Below are 26,496 nucleotides of genomic sequence, written 5' to 3' on the forward strand. Positions count from 1 at the left end.
TTTTTTTTTTTTTTGCTGGAGACAGAAGCCTTTCTTTCTTCAATTAGGAATTAGTGACTTAGGTTCACAAAGACTGAATATCATTAACAAAATAAGGTACATTAACAAGTAGTATCTCTCATTGGTTAGGAAGGGATTTGAAGTATTTCCTAAGAGTAGAGTGGTTTTAGATTCTTGAAGAAGAAAGAACCCTTTATAGAACAAAGCATGGAAACATACAGTCAGTGGAAGTGGCTGACCAGCGATCTGCAGACTATGGCCTGTTTTTATACTACCCATGAGTTAAGAATGGTTTTTACATTTTTTAAGGATAGTAAAGGTAAAGAATATGTGACAGAGACAGTATGTGGCCTGCAGAGCCTTGAAAGTATTTACTGTCTGATGCTTTACAGAAAGTTTGCTCTAGATCATAGAAATGTGTAGATCTAGAAGAGACCCTCAATCATCTGTTCTAATCTGTAAAGATTTTAATACAACTCTGGCATTTTAGAAAAGAGAACTTTGAAATGAGGAGTGACTTTTTTAAAAATAGTGTATAAATTGGAGGTGTTTTATATCTGGGGCATGTGGGCAGCTGTTTCACTGATTATGAAGTCTCCACACCCAACATTAACAACTTTCTTATAAAAGGGCTTCACTTCTATAGTATTTGTTAATTGAATTTTCATGATAAGTAAGTGTTGATGGGAGGGCCCAGAACAAAAATGAGATTGATATACCCATTCATACTTCTTAGAATTGTCAATTCAGTGCAGTGATTTATAAGACTAACAATAGACATCAAGTTAAAATGTTGAACTAATTACAAGTTAATTATTTCACAGAGTTTTGTTATTGCTGCTGCCACTACAGTCTGTACCCTAAAGCAACAATCCTATGAAGTAGACACTTTTTCCTTTTTTTTACTTTTATCCTCACTTTGCAAATTAGAAAATCTCTCTGAAGCACAGTGTGGTTAAGTAATGTGCCGAAGATTCCTCAGCTAACAGGAGTAGAAATTTGGGACCCAGTAGTCTGTCAAATCTACAGAGACTGTGCTCCAAACTGCAGTGTTACATGAGGTATATTCGCAGTATGAGTGAAAAAAATCGGTACCACAAAGAGGCTGTCATAACCATATAATTTTACTATGACATGTGTATGGCACTCTGCTTTAGGTCAGGTTAGAGTATTTTATAATTATGCACCCTGTCAGCTGCTTCTGTAGCTTTATTTTGAACTCTCAAGGATAAGGATATAACTTAAATCAATTTGTATCTTCATGCAGACTTGTAAAAAAGGCAAAAAAGGTCCAGGAGAGAAGGGCAAAGGTGGAAATGGAGGAGGAAAACCTCCGTCTGGTCCAAACCGAATGAATGGTCATCATCAACAGAATGGAGTGGAAAACATGATGTTGTTTGAAGTTGTTAAAATGGGCAAGAGTGCTATGCAGGTAATGTTTATTGTGTTCTTCCCAGTTCATTTGTACATTGTGAACTTTAGTGAGTTATATAAAATATACTCCTGATTTTTCTAATATGTAAAAAAATTTTTTCACACTACTTACTATAAAAAAGCAACAAACTAGTCGGGAAACTAGGAATCTGTCAGTTCAGACATAAGACCTTTAAGCTGTGTCTTGAGTCATTTTCTTCTGTATTATTTTTTTAATGGCATCTCACAAAAAATTATTCGGTCAAAAAATATGCTGCCATAAACCCTGACTGTGATGTTTCAGTTTCCTCTGAATTTATATAGTGGCTGTTAAAACATGAAATTCTTTACACATACAGAATTCTTGGTTGAGTGACCTAATGTAATCACTATCCACTTGAGTGAATTTTTTTGATCACTGTTGTCTATTCCAGATTTTATTACTTGTGCTGTTTCTTAGCACAGAAGTACAAAGTTAGAGTCACCCATGTCGAATTATCCTAATTTTGTTTCTTCATATTTTTATGACCACAGAAACTTTTTGGCTTTATACCCCTGTAGTTTTTAAAAATTGAATCAACACTATACTCAATATACATGTTTAATGAAATTATTATAAAATATTCATAGGAACTAATAAATAAAATTTTTTTACATGTAAGGGATTGTTAGCTTTTGAACCATCACCAATTGTATAGTGCAGTGTAGTTTCTTGAATTTGAATTAACTCATTTATTCATATATGGTTAACTTTCATATAGTTGTAATTAGGATGTGGATTTTATTTCTTGTTTAATATTTTAAATTATTATTTTGAGTACATATTAAAAAAATATCATCTTATAATACTGTGCTATGGTTTATTTAGTTATTCCCTAATTTCAAAAATTATCCTGCCCTCTCTAGTTCCCATTTTGGATTAATTTTATTGAAGAGATAAATTATCTCTGTCATATTGTATACCATTTCATTACTTTCCTTTTTATATTTATATTGTACTTTTTGTCTGTAATATTTTGTTCTAAGTGGTTAAATGTATTAATCTTTTTTTCTGATATTTTGTCATTTTTGTTACCATTAGAAATCTCAGCTTATATCTACACCTAATTAGGCTATTCTATTTTTGTCTAGTTTGTAGGGTTTTTTTTTTTAATTAACTTTTTGGCACATCAGAAATTTTTAATAGGAAATGTGAGGGCTTAGCTTTATATTTCTTTTTGTTAATGGTATATCAGTGAACATTTTCCTTATTTTTGTGTTGCTTATGGTTTGTCATATGTTGAGATTGTACTTTTATGCCATTTGTCTTCTAAATGTGCTTTCCCCCTTAAAAGCAGTATATCCACAGTACTCATTGATTTCCCTGAATCATCTCTCCACCTCTAGTTTGTTTTGTGTACTCCCACTTGTGTTATCTTTCTAACACCAGATTTGATCAAGAGAGTCTTCTGTTGACAACCTTCTAAGAGTCCTTCCTTATCTAACAGCCCAGCCCTGGCTTCCTTACGGCATGCTTGCTGTTCCTCTAGCCACCATATGTTCTCTGCCCCTAGACCTTGCTTTTTGTTTTTCTTACTGCCTGAAGTAGTCTTATTTTTCTCCCTTCCATATCACCCAGGATTGACTAATTCAAATGTCACTCTTTTAGTGGGGAACATTCTTGGATTCTATCTCCTTCTCTCCTTGAATGTATTTCTTACTTTTCTCTTTTCAGTGTATTACAGTTATGCACATGTCCGAATTTGCTTCTAGATTGTTAATGCCTAGATCAGGGACTGTGTATTATTCATTTTTTTGTATCCCTAGTAGTTTGTCGCTCAGTCATGTCCGACTCTTTGTGACACCATGGACTGTAGCCTACCAGGCTCCTCCCTCCATGGGATTCTCCAGGCAAGAGTACTGGAGTGGGTTGCCATTTCCTTCTCCAGGGGATCTTCACGACCCAGGGATTGAACCCGGGTCTCCCGCATTGCAGGCAGACGCTTTTAACCTCTGAGCCTAGGATATCCCTATTCCGGTAATTATAAGTGAGAGTGAATAAGTACAGGACTCACTGTCAGTTTTAAAATAATCTCTTTAAAAAGAAGAAATCATGCATGTGCCCCTAGTTCTATTATATAATAGATGTTGAATTTTATTGAATGAGGTTTTAGTATATAATTTGATGGTTAAATTTTTAAATATATTTCATCATGATAGCTTGTATTGTTTACTATTTGTATTTTATTTGTATTTATTACAGTGGCCTTATATAAATTCTAGTATAAATTCTGTTTTGAGCTTCATGAATAACTTTTTGGTAAGATGTGGTGATATTTTGTAAGATTTCATTAAATATTTTTGTATCTTTATTGATGAGAATAGCCCTTGTTGTACTTATCAATTGCTGCGTAACAAACACCCCAAACTAAGTGGTGTAAAAGAACAACCATTTTTTTATATTATGCTTAGTGATTCTGTGGATCTAGAATTCATACAGAGGTAAGTAGGGTTGTCTCTTCTATGCTTCCAGCCATGATGCCTGGAGTTTTAGGTGAGATAGCTTTAATGCCTGGAGGTGACAAAAGCAGGGACTGTGATCATCTGGAGACTTCTTTATTCCTGTTTGGTGCCTAGTCAGGAGTGATTTGAAGGCTGGGCTCACCTAGAACTGTTACCTTCAGTTCAGTTCAGTCGCTCAGTCATGTCTGACTCTTTGCGACCCCATGAATCACAGCATGCCAGGCCTCCCTGTCCATCACCAACTCCCAGAGTTCACTCAGACTCACATCCATTGAGTTGGTGATGCCATCCAGCCATCTCATCCTCTCTCTTCCCTTCTTCTGTCCCCGATCCTTCCCAGCATCAGAGTCTTTTCCAGTGAGTCAACTCTTTGCATGAGGTGGCCAAAGATTGGAGTTTCAGCTTCAGCATCAGTCCCTCCAGTGAACACCCAGGACTGATCTCCTTTAGAATAGACTGGTTGGATCTCTTTACAGTCCAAGGGACTCTCAAGAGTCTTCTCCAACACCTCAGTTCAATTCTTTGGCGCTCAGCTTTCTTCACAGTCCAACTCTCACATCCATACATGACCACTGGAAAAACCATAGCCTTGACTAGACGGACCTTTGTTGGCAAAGTAATATCTCTGCTGTTGAATATGCTGTCTAGGTTGGTCATAACTTTCCTTCCAAAGAGTAAGCGTCTTTTAATTTCATGGCTGCAATCACCATCTGCAATGCTCTTGGAGCCCCCCAAAATAAAATCTGACACTGTTTCCACTGTTTCCCCATCTGTCAGCCATGAAGTGATGGGACCAGATGCCATGATCTTCGTTTTCTGAATGTTGAGCTTGAAGCCAACTTTTTCACTCTCCTCTTTCATTTTCATCAAGAGGCTTTTTAGTTCCTCTTCACTTTCTGCCCTGCCATAAGGGTGGTGTCATTAAGTACCTACAAATGGTCCTTCCATGTGACTTGGCTTCTTACTTTACTGTAAGAAGTAGCTTCTGGGGTAGAGAGACTGTACTGAGAGGAAGTGTCTAATTCCATAGGGCTGTGAGAACCCAGTGCAGAAGTTGAATAGCCTTCTATGACCTAATCTTGGAAGCATCATTTTTACTGCACTCTGTTCTAGAGAAGGGGACATAGACTTCACTTCTTTTTGAGGAGCAATGTCAAACAACTTGGGGCCATGTTTTTAAACTTCCCGTAGTCACATAATATATTCTCTTGATATTTATTGCTTGTATCATATTTGAGAATCATCTTAAAAACGTTTCTTTCATAAATTGAGTTGGTTGACATACACAAGCTGCTGTAAAGTATAGAAAAAGACGAAAATCTAGAAATTAAGCATTTTTTAAAGAAAATGTCCAGTCAATCTCCATGAGCCAGATAATTCTTAAATATTTCCTTTTTCTTTTTTTGTACATCAAGTTGTATATATTTTATTAATTCACTTCATACTCAGATTCCATATGTATTTAACTTAAAACATTTTCCTTCCTGAGTTTTTAGTTTTATATTAGCTGTTTTTTATCACCCTAATTTTAAAATTTTATTTTAAAATTGTTTTTGTCTGTCTTGTGGTTTCCTCTTCTTTCCATAAAGGAATATAGTACTGCTTTTATTTATTTGCTGAGCTGTGCAGCATGCGGGGTCTTAGTTCCCCAAGCAAAAGTCAAACCTGCTCCCACTGCAGTTGAAGTGCAGAGTCTTAACCACTGGACTGCCAGGGAGGTCTCAGTACTACTGTTATTTTTTAGTTCTCTTCTTTTTTTTTAAAAAAAATTGCTGTATTGAGATATACTTCACAAACCATGAAATTCACTGTTATAAAGTATACATTTAATGGGTTTTAGTACATTCACAAGAGTTGTGCAGCCATCACCACAGTCAGATTTTAGAACTTTTTCCATCCCCAGAAAAAAACCTCATGCCATTAGCAGTCACTTTCTCCTCAGCTGACTGAAAGTCTAGGCAACCATGAATCTACTTTCTATAAATGCCTATTCTGGATATTTCATATAAATGGAGTCATACAAATATATGATTGTTTTTGAGTGGCTTATTTGGTTTAGCATAATGTTTTTAAGGTTCATCCATGGTGTGGCATGTGTTACAACTTCATTAGTTTTTATTGCCAAATAATATTACATTCCATTTTACGGATAGACCATATTTTGTTTATCTCTTCATCCCTTGATGTACCTGTAGTTTGTTTTTACCTTTTGACTTTTGTGAATAATGCTGTTATATGATTATTACTGAATAAGGTTTTGTTTGGATGTTTGTTTTTATTTCTCTTGGGTAATATACCTAAGAGTTGAGTTGCAAGGTCATTTAACTCTTTAACCTTTTGAGGAGCTACCAAACTGTTATTTTCAATGTGATAGCACCATTTTACATTTTTCCTAGCAGTGGTTTAGCATTCCATTTCTCCAAATTTTTGCTAGCTTTTGTTATTGTCTATACTTTTTTTTATTATAGCCATCTTAGTGGGAGTGAAATGGTATCTTCCTGTGGTTTTGATTTCCGTTTCCTTTGTGGCCAATTACATTGATCATCTTTGCATGTGCTATATAGGCCATTTGTGTATCTTCTATATAGCACTTATTCCAATCCTTTACCTATATTTTAAATTGGGTTGTTTGGATTTTTAAAATTACAGAATTACAGTTCTTTATCTTTCTGGGCATAAATTCCATATCAGATGCGTAATTTGCAAATATTTTCCCCCATTCTGCGGGTTATCTTTTCACTTTCTTAATGGATTCCTTTCAAGAACAAAGTTTTAATTTTGGATAAGTCAAACTTATTCTTTCTTTCATCTTGTGCCTTTGGTCTAATATTTAAGAAGGGTTTGGCTAACATGATTATGAAATTTTTCTTCTGTGCTTTATAGTTTTAGCTCTTAATTTAGGTCTTTGATCCATTTTCAGTAAAGTATTGTGTATGATGTAAGATAGGGTCCAACTTCATTGTTTTGCTTACAGATGTCCAGTTGTCCCAGCACCGTTTGTTGAAAAGACTAGTTTTTCTGTGTTGAATTGGGTTAACATCCTTGTCAAAAATCAAATGACTGTCAGTCTAAGGATTTATTTCTGGACTTAAAATTTTATTTCAGTAATCTGCATAACTGTCTTATGCCAGTAGCTTTGTAGTAGGTTTTAAAGTCATAAAGTGTGAGTCCTCCAACATTGTTCTCTTTTCAAGACTATTTTGACTATTCTGTATACCTTGCATTACCCTAAGGATTTTAGGATCAACTTTTCAATTTCTGCTAAGAAGTTAGTCAGCTGGCATTTTGATAGGGGTGGCATTGAGTCTGTAGATCAGTTTGGAGGGTACTGTCATCTAACAACATTAGGTCTCCAGATTCATGGACTGTCTTACTTTCTTTTGGTGTTTATTTAGCCTTCAATTTCTCTTTTTTATTAATATGGGATTATTAGCACTCACTTGAGAAAAAGTGTTATTTTATTTGCATTTCCTCATTGACCCAGGCATTTACTTCTTTTTAAAAATTTTGTAAAGTTTTCGTTCCACCAGCATTGTAAATATTTAGATACTACTTACTTAGTACAATATTTTTGTCAACTATTTTAATATTTTCTAAGATGTCTATAATATCACTAAGAAATTTCAGTTTATAAAGTTGGGTCCTATAGTTTTCAGATTCCTTTCAATTCAAAAGTTAAGGAAGATGGATCATCATTATGTATAATCACGTGATGGATTTACTGAATTTGATTTCATTTTATTGTTAAAATGTAAATTTTGGTATACAAATATATATTTATTGAAGTAATGTGATGCCACTTATTGTTGGATCTTAATGACTTTGATCTGAATTAAATCTTAGAATGTTAGAAAAAGCTAAAGTTTTTTTCTCCCCTTCTTGGTGTAGTCGGTGGTAGATGATTGGATAGAGTCATACAAGCATGACCGAGATATAGCACTTCTTGACCTCATCAACTTTTTTATTCAGTGTTCAGGCTGTAAAGGTAAGATATATTTATTTTGGAATCAGAATGTTCTCAAATGTTATCTTCTTTTTTGTTTCACCTAAAGATTATTAACACTTTGTGTGGAAAATAATGCCAAGATATTGAGTTATTTGCATTATAACTATACAAAATATGTAAAGAAAAAAGAGTAAAGAATGAAGAGAGGAAGTCTGTTGAGACTGTTGTATTCTATGTGAAAGTTAATGAAGAACTTGGCAATTTATAATGTTATGTAACTTTTATTAGATATATTTCCCACTTTCAGCATCTGGTTTTAGGAACAAAGAAATGGATTAAGAAGGGAGGAAGAAGATAATGAAGAGATACAGGTTCAAGTGGCAGGGAACTGTAAAGTGTAGGGAATTAAAAAGTGCCATGAATAACAGTAAGAAAGTAAGTAGGTAAGTAAGTAACTAAGTAAGTTAAGTAAGGTATTGGTGAAATTTCCAGATTTTTTCCCCTAAAAGAGAAACTCTGGAATGGGGTCTTGTTTAAAGTGTTTATACTTTATTTTAAAAGATTTTGAATTAAAAGTATGGAAAATGTAGAAATGTCTTTCCTGAGACAAAAACTTACAGTGAACACATTTGGCCAGAGGGACAAAACTATCTAAGTTGGGGAGTCATATACCCTGGTCTGAATCAGTAAATGAAGTAGACAAGATCATGGGCAGGTTCTGACCTATTCTGTCTCCCTAAACTTGGCCCATCCTTGAAATTCTACAAAAAAAATTGCACAGGCAAATAAATGTTACAGAGTTTTCCAAGGCTATTCTTTTTAAAAATGAAAATGGCACCAAAAACATGGGCATTAGAAGTCAGGAGGAGGGAAGATTGCTTAAAAATAGATGTAAAAAATTAAGATGTTAAAGAATGATTTAGACAGATCTGAAGAAAAGATCCCAAGAAGCAATCTGTTCATTTGATTCCATAAAACTTCTTTGAAAATCCTGTCATTGGAATTGGAAAACAAGTAACATTATAAGAACTGATGCATTTTATAGGGTTGATCACAACTTTCAGTGCAGTCTTATTAAATGTTATATGTGAGGCCTGATAGACAAATTCATTAACTTCTTGAATCTATGGTCTTCATAATGCCATTAATGTGGTCAGTTTTGAGAACTTTTAAAAAATGTCTGAACTTTAGAGTACAGAGAGTTGCCTAGTTTACTCAACTTCTTAGCTAAGGATATCTGTGTATCAGTATTAGAAAATTCTACTGAATCTGCTCAGAGGAAATGTTGTGGAAATGACAATATGATTAACCAGATAAACTCTTCAGAAGATGAGATATGTTGATATTATTTTTATTTTGCCCATGTCCATTCCATCTTTCTGGAATAGAAGGATACAAGTACCTGTTTGTTGTGTTACGTAATTAAGGGCCATGTCCTTTCTCTTTAGATTTTTTGAAATGGAAGGTTGATGACAAAACAACTGAACAGGTGCCAGAAATAATTTGATGAGTTGAAATTCAGTCTTAGTTGATCCATTATAGTTTCCTGATTAGGTTTCTAAATAAGCAGTTTTAAAACAAAGCCATAGTCAGAGAGTTTTCCCTTTATCGGATACATTCCTTTTCTGGCCTCATTGTATTTATAAATAAGGGACTTAACCATTCAACAGTTGGATATACCTTATCATAAATCAGGTTGTGAAGATTTTTAAAAATTGAAGGTGTTGAAAACTTAAACACTACTATAATAATACTTATTTTAGAATCATGGAAGAGGCATAAAGTAGATTTTACCATGTTCAGGTCATTACATACTTAAACCTACTCAAAAAATATTTTGATGGAATTCCTTTTTAAATGAATTAGACACATATTTTAGTATATACAATGTACTTTAACCTAGTCCTGTGGATCTAGGATTGTTATTATGAGTGTCAGTTATTTTACTGTAGTTAAGGTTTTTTGTAGCTATTGAGGTAGGTGGAGAGATGTTTGGCCCCACACTGAGTGGCTCCAGACTGCTCTGTGGTTGGTGATTCTGCAGCCAATGTTGTTTCCTTTTTTCTTTTCTGGTCGGCTGTCACTTTTCAGTTTACCAGTTTTTAAATAACTCACTTCATGTCCCCCACACTTTTAAGGCAGTGGGATCTGGCCTGGTATCCTGATGGCTCCTTCATACCTGCCTCAGAAGAATTATATGCATGAAGTTTGTGACAGCCACTTTCTTTTCTCTTTGTATTTGAGTTTATAACTGTTAACATGGTTTATTTGATGTGAGGAGGAGCTTTAGAAGTTTGTCAAGCTGTATGTAATATGTTTACTTTGACATATCTTAATGTTTATTTCATATAAATTATTTCAGGGATTGAGTTACTTGTTCTCTAGCATTGCCAAATTTACAGTATTTGGGTATAAAGTATGGAAAGTTTTTGAGATATATTCATGGCTCTAAATAAAAATTAAAAACCCTTTCAAAATGTTTTTGAGAACGTGCTTCTTTAGCTGGAGAAATCATGCTTTCTTCCAAATTTGTTATTATTTGTAAACAACCATTTGTTTTTTAAAGGTGGTAAGTAAGGGTTCTTTTACAGTACCAGTAGAAATTGATATCACCTGGGGCTGGGCAACATGATGTTGACTAATAATCTCATAGAAATTATTTATAACTTCTCTTTGCCTTAGCATCAGTTTTCTCATTTGTAAAGCCAGGATTATAGTACCTGCTATACAGCCTTGTTTTCAGGGCTAAAGTGGCCGGTACATAGGAGGCTCAGTGGATGTTAGTTCATGTTCTAATTCTGCTGGCTTTGTTGGACTACTGGAAGGTCTTAAATTATATGCCTATAGAGAAGGAGCTCACATAGCTGTTGCTCTTTCAGATTAGGAGTTGAAAAGACAGCATGATGTTTTGTTGCTGTTTTTAGTTTTACATACACACACATGCACACATATATAAAATAGAGCTTGGTCAATTGAAATACATCTATTAATTATTTCTAATTTTTATAATAAATCTCGTCTTCCTGTACCAAGACATTCTTTTATTTTTTGGCCACACCTTGCACCATGCTGGATCTTACTTCCCTGTCCAGAGATCGAACCTGTGCCCCCTGTATTGGGAGCACATAGTCTTAATTACTGGACTGCCAGGGGAGTCCCAAGACATTCTTTTAGATATTAGTGTATTTATAGTATTCATAGTGATTAGACTGGCAAAGTATAAATAACATAGAAATGTAGTTTAAGAAATTCACTTTTTACAGTTGTTCTTTTTTTTTTTTTTGGTGACACCCTATCAGTGAAAATTCATGTATGACTTCTTGCATTGTCTCCTACTCATAATTTTTTCCTAGAAATTCCTTTCCTGATATTTGACGTATACCTGGCTTTTACACTTGCCTTTTATTTTTGAAATATATTAATATTTGATTAACAGTGTTGTATTAATTTCAGGTATACAACAAAGTGATACAGTTATACTGCTTCTTGTAATGTGTATCCTTTCTCCTCTCCTCTCCCATCCTCCTTTAAAAGGAAACGTCCACTATCAGATTCTTTCTCCATGAAACACCTACTTACTCAAATCTTAATTCTTTCTTTCTTTCTTTTTTAGCCTATCTTGGTTTTTCCACTCATTAGGGCATTTATTATGTACTACCTTTAATACTTTATCCTGCCCCCCCCCCATTATTCTTTGTTTAAACTCACAACTAGGTTACAGACTTCTGGATGAGCTGGAACTACAACTTATTACTTTTGTTTATTTGAAGTCCTTTGAGGTGGATGGTGGAATACAGTTGCCTTACTACAGTTGTGCTTAATAAAGAAACCTGCCTAAAGTGAATTCTTCCTATTACTCTCTCCCTTATTTTCTTTGGGTTCATCCTCAGGGCTTTAAATGTTATCCTAGATGGCTGCCTCATTATCAATGACATATGCTTTGTATTAAAGAATTTAGCCAGTATACCTATTCTAGGAGTGAGTAAAGTGAGTTAGGTAGAAATGGCTAAGGCTAATTGTTCATGAAAAGAAAGAAGAGATACCTGTCAGAAGTGTGGGTCTGTTTTCTTGTGTATGTTGAGAGTGGTATTTGTGCTTTATAGAATTGAGTATCATGGTGAAGATCACGTGATATAGAAGTATACCTTATTGTGTGACTGTAGACATATTAATATTAGAGATGGACTTAGAAGTTCTCTATTTTTTTTATCTACCATGTATTAACTTCTTACACTTGGAAATTTCAGGTGTTGTCACAGCAGAAATGTTTAGACATATGCAAAACTCTGAAATAATTCGAAAAATGACTGAAGAGTTTGATGAGGTAAGTTAATACCCTAAATATTGTGATAATTTTATGTACCTTGATCTTCAGAATATTAAATTTTGAATATTAGTGTTGTAGATAAGAGCTTTGGTAGTAGAAATCCAGTTAAATGATGGCCGTGTGACCTTAGGCAAATTGTTGTCTTAGCATAAGTTTCATCATCTGTAAAATGGAGCTACAAATACTTAAAGGGCTCTTAAGAAGATTGAATGCAATAATGTTTGAAAACTTCCTTAGCATTTTACAATGTCTGGTACATAGTAAGAACTAAATGGTAGCTCTTTTGCTAAAAAATTAAAATTTCAACAGAGAATAAAATTAAGTGCCCATGAACATGTGTAAGCTTAGGCAAAGATAAATGCATGCAGGTATATTTTATTGTTTAAAGTCATCTTATGTTTCACATATGAATAACAATACAAATATATAATAAATAGTAGCTTAGACCTTAGTTGATTACCATAGGTGATGTCTTTGAAGTATTATTGCCAATAAAGACATATTTAAGTTTACTATAATATAAACTCTTTCAAGGCAGGGATTTTTGTTTGTTTTGTTCACAGCTGTATTCAAGCCCCAGTAGTTTTTACTCTTCAAAACTTTTCACTATGAATTTTCAAGTAGAAAGCCTTTCTCATTTGAGTTTTATATGTTTTTTTTTACCTTATTCAGATGAAGGAGCTTTCAACTATCTTTCTGAAAGATAAGAATTGTTAAAATGGTTTTGATGATCACTAAGTGCTATTAATCAGTCTCTAAGTCGTTGAGATGTAATTATGAGGATTGGTGTTATTTTAACCTTCTGATATTAAATGTTTTAGTGAGAAATTTGTTCTCAATAGCTATTAGAAATAAGATTCCTGAAATAAGATTTGAAAATACCAGCAAACCAAGTTGTTAACAACAATTAAGATGTTATCTTTCAATATAGTGTTAAATGAGCCAATCAGAGAATGGAAGAAAACCTTTTTGTGGAGTATTGGGATCTTATTCTCAGATGAGACATAGTTCAACTTGTGTATGGCATTACTTAAATTTTTTTTAAATATATGCTCTAATGACAAAGTTAATTGTCAAAAAACTTACTATACCATAATGACCTTAGGACATTCTTGTCAGAAACTTCTGTGTAGTATTGGTCTCTGCGTTTATTCTTAAGACTTGTTTGTTTTTAATGATTTATGGAGGAACTCAATGTATCTTTGTTGGTGAATGCCCCATCTTATATGTAGGAATACTTGAGTACCTGTCTTTACAGGTCATTCTAGCTTGTTTTCACTTAAAAAAATTATTGTTTACATCTGCTGAGTATTTGATGTCCTGAAGCTAATAAAAACATACATTGTAATCCTTCGATTGTTTATGTCATACATGAATCTATTAGACTGGCTGAGAATATGATTTTATCATGTTGAATCATTAAAACAGGGAACTTTGGTTTGATTTTTGCTCAGTTTTAAAGAAATTTAGTGACTATATCTTTGCTTATCAGAATAAAGTTTTATTTGATGGGAGAGGCTTTTTATTTTGGTATGTAATTAGTGTATATTTTCATTGGTTAGAGTGAATTCAGACTATCCATTTTTATCTTAAATAAAAGATCAGATTTGTTCAAAGGTGTCTCTACCTTTGCATGTTATTCTTCTGCCTACTTTGAGGATTTATTATAGAAGATGAGATAAAGGAGTCTTTTCAGCTTCTGCCTAGAGTATTTCAAAAACAAGTAAAAGTTTATTAAATTATGGGTTTTAAGTGAAATTACTGTTTAAAATTTCTATTTTAGGATAGTGGAGATTATCCACTTACCATGGCTGGTCCTCAGTGGAAGAAGTTCAAATCCAGTTTCTGTGAATTCATTGGCGTATTAGTACGGCAGTGTCAATATAGTATCATATACGATGAGTACATGATGGATACAGTCATTTCACTTCTTACAGGATTGTCTGACTCACAAGTCAGAGCATTTCGACATACAAGCACCCTGGCAGGTCAGTATTTAGAAATCTTTTTGTGCATTTTCTTAGGATAGAGATGAAAATGGTTTTCATTAAAAGGAATGACATAATGGTGACAAATTAATTTTATTTATTAAGTAGCCCCTAAGAGGACATTTTCCCCTTTCCTCCAGCTCCCATGAATTATGGAGAATGGAATGATAGTTTGGTTCTCTGAAGACATACTATAATTTTGTCGTGTTAAACCTACTTGATTCCTATCCACCTCTTCTCCCTTTCTGTGGCATAGTAATCTGTTGGGTCTTGAAATATGTTTTATCAGGGAAGGTATCGACATCAAATTTGGGGAGCAGTGATTTTGGATATGTAGTTGTAAATGACCTGTGTGCATAGTCACTACTAGCATACTCCCTCCCAGTAAGATTGTCCCTATAGGATGATGCTTACTTAACCACATCAAAAAAGTTGGTTTTTCTGATGCTTCTGAGTAACATGAGGCTGAGTCAATTTCTCTGATTTTTATATGAAATAAGTTACATTTTTAAGGCTCACATGATTAATTCTAGAACAGTGATTTTTGCTGTTGATGTTGATAAAATGTCCCGGTTTCTCTTTTGTGCTAAAGGTAAAATTGTTCATATACTATTATTGAAAATGTGCCTTTTGATTTGAGTATGAGTAAATTGACCAGGCACTAATTGTTAAGTTTTCTATGCATTAATGATAGAATATTTTGATTTCTACAAAATTTTTTCATTCTCTAAATGTGGGGATATTTTTCCTTTAGAGTATTTCCCTAAAGAATTAAAGCTGATTAAAGATTTTCTTTTGCTCAGACCTCCATTAAAAAAAATGCAGACAATCTCCCTGTAGGTTTTTAGATTTGAGGTCACAAATTATGAATGTGATTGATCTGTGTACTTAGGTAGCTTTGATGTTAAGAACTTGAATGGTTAAAGTAAATAAAAAACACATATAATGAGCAAGGTGAGTAATTTTAGATCAGAATGAGAAAATGGTATGCTGAGGGTATACAATAGCTCAGAGCAGAAGATTGGGAATCTCTTTTAAAGAATGCTGCTGCTAAGTCACTTCCATCATGTCCGACTCTGTACAATCCCATAGACGGCAGCCCACCAGGCTCCCCCGTCCCTGGGATTCTCCAGGCAAGAACACGAGTGGGTTTCCTTCTTTAATACATGAAAGTGAAGTCGCTCAGTCATGTCCAACTCTTGGTGACCCCATGGGCTGCAGCCTACCAGGCTGCTGTGTCCATGGGATTTTCCAGGCAAGAGTGCTGGAGTGGGGTGCCATTGCCTTCTCCGTTTAAAGAGAGCTAGTAGCCACAAATTAAGGTTTAGTTTTGTGGTGTTCTGTCATGCAGTGAATCAGGCTTGAGAAGTAGTCTGACCTAAGCTTAAAAAAAAAGCATAATATGTTCAGATATTTCAATTAATAAGTTTGAAATCACAGGCAGTGAGTCTTGTCTCAGTAGCAAGAGTTCAATAACAGAAGGTGGAGCTCTGGAGAAACTCTGATACAAAGCACTTTATTGAGTGACATTTTACTCTGTACTTTTGACTTTTTATCTTGATCTGTCTTTCATAATTGCATCATTGTCTTTATGATGATATATAATACGAGTAAAATTAAAGGAAATCAAATACTGATAAAACTGTCCAACATTTCTACACACTGTACTTTGATAAAAAGCACTTATGTTCCCTCCCCCTTTGGTTACTGGATAGCTAAATGACTGCTGTATTAGTCAAAATTTATTTAGAAGGTAAATCATGATCTCTTGAAAAGGTCATTGTAGGAGACCTATCACCGAATAGTGAGCATAGTCTAGAGTAATATTTTCTAGTTTTGAATCTTGTTTTAACTATGTATATAAACCGTGTAGTTTGAGGCAGATTTCTTAAGCTCCCTAAACTTCAGATTCTTCATAAATGAAATGAGGATAATACTTAACTTTGAGGGCTGTTGTAAGGATTAGGAGTTAATCCGAGAAATACTTAACATAGGTAACTGACTGACATATAGTAAGTATTCAATACACATTAGCTGTTGTTGTACTATTGTTGTCATTTGTAGCAGCTGTATTTTTCTGTTAGAAATGGAACAGCCCATCTTGTTTTTAATTTTTCTTAAGTAGATCATAACTTGTAAATTTTTCTGTGAGACTAATTTCAACATTTTCCATTTAAAAATAGCTATGAAGTTGATGACAGCTTTGGTGAATGTGGCACTAAATCTTAGCATTAATATGGATAATACACAAAGACAGTATGAGGCAGAACGGAATAAAATGATTGGAAAACGAGCCAATGAGAGGCTAGAACTCCTGCTACAGAAGCGGAAAGAGGTACACCCTTGTATTGAATATTTAAGCTGTTAATCTGTGACCAACTTAGTCACCATTAATTATGATATATAACTTTGCTAGTTCATCAGATAAAATTTTTTGAAAAGTTTAATATGTTTAAAGTTGTTTATACATCTAACTTATTTTTATTGATTGTCCATGCCAAGAGTACCTTCTGTATATATTTCCTTTCTGTGTGGACTAGGATTAAGAGTTGAATGCTTCAAGTAAGGAGTCCTGGGCCAGTCTGACAAGTTGTCTTATGCTTTATTGTTATTCATGTCTACTGTGAAAACCTATCTCCTAACTCTACCCTTAATTTATTGTCGGGATCAAATGAGGTTTCACTTATGTAAAATCCCTTTGAAAAATAGGGATAGCTATTTATGGTGTCATAATCTGTGTTTTTGGTGTGTGTGTGTGTGTGTTTTGTGTGTGTAGTGTAAGAGACCCTTGAATAACATTAATGACCACCAAATTCAACTTTGAATGAGGAAAATGTTTTTTCAGTTCTATGCTAATAAAATCTTTTGGTATTGGGGTTTTTTTTTTTTTTGGCCATGCCATGCAGCTTGTGGGATCTTAGTTTTCTGACAAGGATTGAACCCAGGCCCCAGCAGTAAAAGTGCTGAGTACTAACCACTGTACCACTAGGGGATTCCCTCAATGTTGTGTTTTTTATTTAAATTCCTTCTTCATTGGTAATATATTTTGCTGTCTGATATTGGAAATGTTTATTTTTATTTTGAATAGGCAAAGTCTGATGTTTCAAAAACATTGCTAATGTAGTTGAGCTAAAATATTTACCATGGGATATTTGGCATAGTATTTCATAAATTACTTGATTCTGACATTTTGTGGGGGTGATTGTTGCTGCTAAGTCACTTCAGTTGTGTCTGACTCTGCGACCCCATAGACGGCAGCCCACCAGGCTCCCCCGTCCCTGGGATTCTCCAGGCAAGAACACTGGAGTGGGTTGCCATTTCCTTCTCCAATGCATGAAAGTGAAAAGTGAAAGTGAAGTCGCTCAGTCATGTCTGACTCCTAGCGACCCCATGGACTGCAGCCTACCAGGCTCCTCCGTCCATGGGATTTGCCAGGCAAGAATACTGGAGTGGGTGATTGTAGTAACTATAATTTAAAAGTTGTTTTTTTCTGAGATAGCCAATAACTTTTAAAAATGCCCCTTGCCCAAGAAAAGCCAGAAAAATCTTGCCCACATTTCCCCCATGCCTAAATTCCTCTTATTTTTCATAAACATTTGAACCATGAACAACATATGTTTGAACTGTGCAGATCCATTTACACATGGTTTTTTTTTCAGTAGTAAATATTACAGTTCTTATTTGATCCATGGTTGGTTGAATCTTTGGTTGTGAAACCTTGTATGTGCAGAAACCGTGGATACAGTGAAACAGAGGGCCACCTATAAGTTTTACTTAGATTTTCAACTGTGTAGAGGGTCAGCAACCCTAACCCCTGCATTGTTCAAGGATTAACTGTAGTTGAAATGAAGAATTGACCTTTATGCCCTCTAATTTAATAATAAATTGTATTGGATGCTTTATTAGCTGAACATACTGTATAAAATTATGGCCTTATTCTGAACATAGCATGAATGGATATAAAAGGGTTTTGAGTTCAAAATTCTTCTATCATATAAGATATTAATACTTCTAGGTTAGGTTAAGTTTTTAAACATTGAAAGCCCTCCTGTGCCTTTGATTGTGCTAATAAATACAAGTGCATGCTTTGTTAGCATTATTTGGAAATGTGAGATTATACTCGTGAAAAGAAAAAAAGTGTTTTACGGATTTGGGAAAACACAGAACATAATTCTGAAAGGTAATTGATACTTAAGAATGTGAAAGATTTTTCTTGTAATTCTGAAGCTCTGAATCAATTTTCTCTTAACTCTAAAGCTCTGAATTGAGAATATATGGAAGTAAATAAATCATCCAAGATTTGAAATGCTTAGTTGATTATTTCAAGTGAGCCTTGTTTCCCTCAAAAAAATTTAGCAAGAAGACAAATTTTTTGCCAAGCTATTTTACTCAAATTTTTGTGTTCTTTGATCAGGCAGTAGATAACATGAGTTAATTTTCAGATGCTAAAGACCAAGATAATGAAGCATTGTTCTTTTTTTGATATGAATATATATGTTATTTAATAGATAAGTAATATAATAAAATGGGCTTCCCTGGTGGCTCAGAGGATAAAGCGTCTGCCTCCAATGTGGGAGACCCGGGTTCGATCCCTGGGTCAGAAAGATCTCCTGGAGAAGGAAATGGTAACCCACTCCAGTATTCTTGCCTGGAGAATCCCATGGACGGAGAAGCCTGGTAGGCTACAGTCCATGGGGTCGCAAAGAGTCAGACACGACTGAGCAACTTCACTATACTCACTAATGTAATAAACTACTTAAAAGATTGCATACATTTATACAATAGAAATATGTGACCATCTGAAAAAATTAGTCAACCAGCTAAACATTAGCAGTGACGTTAACAACAATGTACAAATATTCCAGGTGTCAAGGGAGTTTAGCTACCTTTTATGCAACAGCTTTTAGTTTTTCTATGTGAATACTTTTCATTTAGTGAAATAAAAAATTGCATGAAAATATCAAAACTCTGGAGAAACCTACATTTGTGTTTGTACCAACTTTTACATGTTCTTTTGGTTGTTTTCTATTACAATTGCAAAGCAATGATGTGTTCTTTTCAGCTTCAGGAAAATCAAGATGAAATAGAAAATATGATGAATGCAATATTTAAGGGAGTGTTTGTACATAGATACCGGTAAGTCAGGACAGTTTTTTCTATGTAATTCTTATTCTCTTCAAGTTTGGTTATTTAGTGGTTTAAGCAACATAAATTTAGTGGTAACAGTGTTAAGACTAAGATCAGTGTTAGAATGTAAGGTCTTCCACTGATTGGGACACTCTAGGCAAGTTACTTAACTGCTCTGAACTTTATTTTCTATCTGAAAAATGGGGGAATGTTGTGCTCAACTTGTAGATGCCCAGAAAATGGAAGCTACTACTGTTACTAGGAGTGAGGGTACAGAACACTTAATTGCTTTTGTATGTACTGTTAGCAGAGACTGTACATTTTGATTCCTGATTCTTTCCTCTTTGATTTGAATATCAGTGGGAAAATTTGAGTAGATTTAAGTGAGTTGTTGCCCTTATTTTGAATGAGCAGAGGAAAGAAATAGGTAGTCTTACCACCATTTCTGCGGTAACCTGTTCTTTAAATATTGGTGGCATTTTTCTTTAGCTTTGTCATTTCTTAATTTGGCAGTTACTAAATCAGGTTAATACTTCCTTTGTAATACCCTTTTGTCCATTCTTACCTTTTTATTTCTACTGTCACCATTACCTTAGTCTATTCCTTCATCATTCTAGAGATTATTGCAGTTGTCTTAAAATGTTCTTTTGTTGACTCATTCCTCTACTCAAAAGTGTTGAATGACTTACCAGTACCTACATGATGAATTCAGAATAATTTAGTATGATGTTCAAATCCAAATTGAGCTTGGCCTCAATATTAGGTGTAACTAATTCTCACCTGGAAAATACGCTATAACCAGACTAAAGTTCCGACTGTCTTCTGAATACACCATGCCCAGCAGGTGTGAATAAAGGCTGGGGTATGACATGATTGAGAAGGTGGGAGTTGGATTTTGTTTGTAGGTTTATTTAACTTTAAATATTTATTTGGTGATAATTGTACTTTGACAACTAGACTATAAGCTTTTGGCATTTAGGGGCCATGCTTCAATTCTTCTTGTAAACCCCCAGTAATACTTAAGGTAGTGGTATGTTCATAGTAGGTACCAAGTATTGGTGTTGCATAAAGAATCCACATGTCCTGTGGTATACTGACACTAATATGCATGATTTTCTTTCTTCCATGCAGTGATGCAATAGCTGAAATCCGAGCTATTTGCATTGAAGAAATTGGCATTTGGATGAAAATGTATAGTGATGCCTTTCTTAATGACAGTTATTTAAAATATGTTGGTTGGACTATGCATGATAAGGTAAGATATATATATATATATAGTGCTTTTCTTTCTATACATAAGCATAGCTATGTGCTACTCTCATTCATAGTGAATTATCTGCATATACGTGTAACTGAGAGCACATTCCTGTAGGCTTCTCTCCTTTATTCTTTTCTATCTGTTCATGAAAATATGGTCTCTATCACATAAAGTACCCTGGATTTTTGAATCTTGGGCACTGATTTAGCCTTTGATCATGAAACAATTTTTGTACTGAAACAACAGGATCATGTAGGTGATGGTGGTAGTGGTAAGACATTTCTTAAGAATAGTGAGAAGAATTCTTACTCTGTTAATAAGTGCTACATATATACATATACTTAAATTTCTTTAATTTTGATTCTCTTGATAAACATGTATCTTAGCCAGATTATAAATTACCACTTGGCCTCTGACCTTTTTAATTTTTTTTTAAATTAATCTGCCTTTCCCTTAGGCTGTCTCTTCACCTAGCCTTGATCTTTGTATATATCCCTTACCAATATTATTTTCTATAAAGGAAAACTTACTGTGAAATATGCTACTGTCATCTTTCCTAATAACATTGCTCTGAACAAATTTTCAAAATAATTTCATTTGACCTATAGTAATAGTAATCCAGAGGTATTTAGTCTTAAACGTATGTATTGATTCCTATTTTTGCATTGTCAAGGATGAGAGTTTCTGAAGAAATATCATAGTATAGAACATATTTAAAGTAGAAGATATGGTAGAAGATATCTTGTGTGCTCAGGTTGAAAATATGCAAAGTTTTAATGCATTTTCTCCTCTCATTTAATTCAGCAAGGTGAGGTAAGACTCAAATGTCTCACTGCTCTACAAGGGCTTTATTATAACAAGGAACTTAATTCCAAACTGGAGCTATTTACCAGTCGGTTCAAGGTTAGTATTACTCTAAGTATTTAACATTTACCTGTTGTTTGCAAGTATTTTTCTCTTGGTTTCCCTTTAAGAATATTTTCTTTTTTTCGCCCTTAGGATAGAATTGTTTCTATGACCCTTGACAAAGAATATGATGTTGCAGTACAAGCAATAAAATTACTCACTCTTGTTTTACAGTAAGTATGTATTTACTGCATATTGCTAATGTCTACATATCTTAAAAATACAGTAGCATACTTGGTTTAAATTTATCTATGTCTAAATTTCAATAACTTGGAGTTTTACAGCAAGAAGTTTAGTTTTCTCATGTAAAGTTGAGAAGATAGGAAGAGAGGACCATTGAACTAGAACATTCTAACTGAGCTGGGAATTCATGTGTTTTCATTCTTGACTAGTTTTCTTTCAATTTTACTGTCTTTAGATGCTCTTGAAATTAAGTCAAACACTCAAGTGTGTTAAATATGTGTATTGTATTTTGTCACACTTTTAGAAATTAGTATTTACTGAAACTTCTCTGTAAACAATCTGAATTTAAAACATATTATGTTAAAATGTAGGATTGATGCAATTCACTTTTCCCCTTTTTAAAAAGATTGTGGTGATATATGTAATGTAAGATTTACCATTTAAACATATTTCAGTGTACAGATCAGTGGAATTAAGTACATTCATATTGTTGTTCAGCCATCATCACCATTATCCATCTCCAGAGTGTTTTTATCATTTCATACTGATACTCTGTAAAGGACTGCACAGTATGATTTTGCATCATATTGTCTACTTTTCATCTCTGAATTTGACTGTTTTAGGTACCTCATATATGTGAAAGTATGTAATATTTGGCCTTTTATATCAGGCGTGTTTTACTTAGCATGATGTCTTCAGGGTTCATCCATGTTGTTATATATCAGAATTTCATTCCTTTTGACACTCAGTATACCACATTTTATATATTCATCCATTGGTGGACATTTAGGTTGTTAACATGATCCTGATAGTTGCTAAGGGCTTTTTATTTTTTTTTTTATTTTATATTGGGGTATAGCCATATAATGAATGATACTGTGATAGTTTCAGGTGAACAGGGAAGGGATTCAGCCATACATATACATGTATCCTTTCTCCCCCCCTTCCCATCCAGGCTGCCACATAACACTGAGCAGAGTTCCCTCTGCTATATAGTAGGTCTTTGTTCGTTATCCATTTTAAATACAGAAGTGTGTACATGTTTATCCTTAATTGCCTGTCACAAAGGGCCTTTTAACAACATTCTAATTCTGATACTCATATGAGAAAGTCATCATGTAAGAGTAGCCAGCAAAATTCTGATAAAAACTAATGAGAGATGACTGCCCGCTATGATTTTAAGTCAAAATTATAAAACAACATTGACTTTATTATTATTACTAATTTTTAAAAATTGAAGTATAGTTGATTTATTGTGTTAGTTTTAGGTGTACAGCAAAGTGATTCAGTTATACATTTATGTAGTAGGTCCTTGCTGGTTATCTGCTTTATACATATCAGTGTGTATGTGTTAATCCCCAAATCCTATTTTATCTCTCCCTCTCCTCACCCTAGTAACTTTTAAGTTTTGGTACTGGTGTGTAAACAGACAGAAATGAGTGACACAGAATAAAGAACAGAGACAAACTTAAATGTATCTAGGGACCTAGTGTAGGGTAAGAGTGATTTTATATCAAAATAAATGATGTTATGACACTTAGGTTCTATTTGGGGGAAAATTAAATTGGATTCATATTTCATTCCTTATACAGAAATAATTTCAGGATGGATGAAATGTCTAAATGTAAATAAATGAAATCATTAGAGTGTTAGATGAAAACTGAGAAGATTGAATATTTTAATTTTATATGTAAACTGGCAGTGTCTTTCTGAGAATGGCATAAAACCTAGACATTAAAAAAAATAACTGAATTTTAACTACATAAAAAACTACAAATATGTATATGCCATAATGTAAACTCAGAAAACAAATGACAGACTGGGCAGAAAATTTGCACTGTAGGAGTCACTTTCAATAAATCAGTAAAAAGAACAGCAACCCAGTAGTAAAAGAGTCAAAAGTTAGGAACCATGTCACTGACAGAAATAAAAAATTAAACATGCAAAAAGATGTTTGGTCATACTCAGAGACATGTATATTAAAATGAGACTTTTTTTAACCTACTTTTTTACAAAGATTAATGTGTTTGGTAATACATTCATTGCATAAGGCTGTGCAGAAACAAACCCATAAACTATTTATGGGACTATAAACTAGGATAGCCTCTTTGGAGAAAAGTGTGAAAGTGAAGTCGCTCAATTGTGTTGGACTCCTTGCGACCCCATGGACTGTAGCCTACCAGGCTCCTCCGTCCATGGAATTTTCCAGGCAAGAGTACTGGAGTGGGTTGTCATTTCCTTCTCCAGGGGATTTTCCTGACACAGGGATTGAACCCGGGTCTCCCACATTGCAGGCAGACGCTTTACCATCTGAGCCACCTGGGAAGCCCTGGTGAAAAAAGCTTGGTGGTATCCAAAATTTAAAATGTTCTCATTGTCTAGCATAGTACTGTTTGTAATAGAATATTGGAAATATTCTAGATGATTATCAATAGAGGAAGAATTAAATTAATATATGACAGCTAATACAAGCTCCTTATAGGGGTTATCTCATTTAATGCAGCAGTCCTGTGTGAGGAGTGTGGTTGTCAACCCCATTTATATGAAATGGACTACATTACAGTTATTAAAAAGAAGGTAGCTCTACCTCCTAATTTAAATTTGTAGGTTGAGATTAACCCTGTTATATATAAAATAGATAATCCAAAAGGACCTACTGTATAGTACAGGGAACTTTGCTTAGTACTTGGTAATAACCTTTATGGGAAAAAGAATCTGAAAAAGAATAAATATGTGTGTATGTATAACTAAATCATGTTGCTGCACACTTGAAACTAATGTAACATACGTAGTAAATCAACTATATTCCAACATGAAATAAAAATTAGAAGTCGGAAAAGAAAGAAGGTAGCTCTATATATGTACTGACGTTTTCTGAGAATTCACTTAACGGGGGGGATTTTGAGCAGTCTTAACCATTTTATTTTTCTTTGGGTTTAAAAATTATGAATTATTATATATGTATATGTTATAAAACTGTCCTGAATTAAATAAGAAAATAGTAGTACTCTACTTTAATTTCTATAGCTTCTCCCCTCTTCCTCTGTAATACCATGTGGACACCTTTTTTTGTTGATTCAGCCATGTATATACCTAATAACTGAAACTTTCAGGAACATTCCTTATGGCTTAAAATTAGTGAACTACCTCAAATTTGCTGTAGTTTGATTTGATTCAATATGTGTGTGTATTTATTTATATGTAGTTATAAAGTGGCAAAAAGCATATTAAGAGGTGCCAGAGGCCACAACTTCAAACACAGGGTCTTGGTTTGGAAAACCCAGCAAGGTTTACCCTGGTTCTGTGGTTGATGGGCCTAATAATGACTTTGATTTACCAAGATTTGTTATGTTTACTTTCTTCTCTTAAAGTAGGATCAATAAAACAAGCACTATATTTTCGTGAGTTTTTTTTTAATGATAAATTGTAATTAAACATCTTTGGCACTTAAATTTTATTATTTGGAAAACTTCTTTTGCATTGTTTTATATGATGTTTAGTGCATGGTGAATGAAATATTATTCTTCATCATTGTGAGGTAACTGGAGAGTTAGTATATTTTAACATTGCAAAATTGTATCCTTAATATTACCATGAAATACATGCGAAGTGTTTTCTTTGATTATTAACTAAGCTCCAAGTGGTTCAAATGGTAAAGAATCTGCCTGCCAATGTAGGAGACAGAGGCAAAACACTCCAGTTCGATCCCTGGGTGGGGAAGATCCCCTGGAGAAGGGCTTGGCAACCCACTCTAGTATTCTTGCCTGGAGAATCCCATGGACAGAGGAGCCTGGCAGGCTACAGTCCATGAGATTTCAGAGTGGAACACGACTGAGGACACACGCACACACTTGAGTGTGCCACTACTTTATTTTCTGTGTTAGTTTATATTATTTTGTCTTCATTTCCCTTTAGCACACTTGTCACGTGGTTATTTCTCTTACTATGTATTTCTTTATGCCCAATATTCACTCTAATTTTAGGTCTTATCTTGGGTGTTCACAAAATACTCAAGCTTTTTTCTCAGAGGATGCTTTTACTAATAGATGATAATCAAGTGCTTTTACTAATAGATGATAATCAAGTAAGATTGATTTCTTCTTGAAACAACTTCTTAATGACCTTTTTAAAAAACAAGTTTAAAAGTGAAAATACTATTTTTTAATGTATGAGTATGAATTTTTGTACCAGTAAACTTAAAATTACAGCATTGTTTTGAAAACTGCTAATGCTTATTTGTTTTCAGGAGTAGTGAAGAAGTTCTTACTGCAGAAGATTGTGAAAATGTCTATCATCTGGTTTATTCAGCTCATCGGCCAGTAGCAGTAGCAGCTGGAGAATTTCTGTACAAAAAGTAAACCTGCATTTCTGTTGTTCATTTTCTAAAGTCACTTTAATGGCAGTAATTTATTGTGTTATAAAATATGTATAAATATGACTTATTAATAATTTATTCAGTATAGGTCTTAAGTCTATTTTTATGTATTTTAAAGTATTTTTGAATATAATAAAAGTACTTTGATAACAGTTTGATATAAGAACCACAAGAATCCTTTACTCTCTTCACATTTATATTGCTGTTTAACACTTCAGATTAGGTAGTAGCAGTGTGAATATCTGATCACCGAAAATATTCAGCAGATATCATGTAGTGGTTTTAGAGAAAACGGAAACATGTAGACTAAACTATATTTTTGTAAGATTTTATTAAAATGCTCATTTGAGGTGACACGTTTATTAAGAGTACATGATACAAAGTATTTATGCTACAATTTTGTATTCATTGTTATCCAGTGATAACTTTTCTGTTGTTTATAAGAATGACCATGATATCCATAGAAAAAGG

The 26,496-nt window shown here is 33.9% G+C and overlaps 1 protein-coding gene across 12 annotated transcripts in view; it reads left to right on the forward strand.

Annotated features, from left to right (window-relative positions):
• Positions 1-26,496, forward strand: part of STAG2 (STAG2 cohesin complex component) — a 129,625-nt gene that overhangs the window by 54,951 nt on the left and 48,178 nt on the right. For all 12 annotated transcript variants that reach the window (XM_027963263.2, XM_060408010.1, XM_042242108.1 and 9 more), the window contains exons 4-13: positions 1,268-1,432; positions 7,804-7,900; positions 12,109-12,185; positions 13,972-14,176; positions 16,360-16,511; positions 19,239-19,312; positions 20,435-20,558; positions 21,366-21,464; positions 21,561-21,640; positions 25,897-26,004. In XM_027963263.2, coding sequence (XP_027819064.1) covers positions 1,268-1,432; positions 7,804-7,900; positions 12,109-12,185; positions 13,972-14,176; positions 16,360-16,511; positions 19,239-19,312; positions 20,435-20,558; positions 21,366-21,464; positions 21,561-21,640; positions 25,897-26,004 — 1,181 coding nt within the window. The remainder of the gene's footprint in view (positions 1-1,267; positions 1,433-7,803; positions 7,901-12,108; positions 12,186-13,971; positions 14,177-16,359; positions 16,512-19,238; positions 19,313-20,434; positions 20,559-21,365; positions 21,465-21,560; positions 21,641-25,896; positions 26,005-26,496) is intronic.

The sequence above is a fragment of the Ovis aries genome, chromosome X, assembly GCF_016772045.2.
Source record: "Ovis aries strain OAR_USU_Benz2616 breed Rambouillet chromosome X, ARS-UI_Ramb_v3.0, whole genome shotgun sequence".
NCBI lineage: Eukaryota > Metazoa > Chordata > Mammalia > Artiodactyla > Bovidae > Ovis > Ovis aries.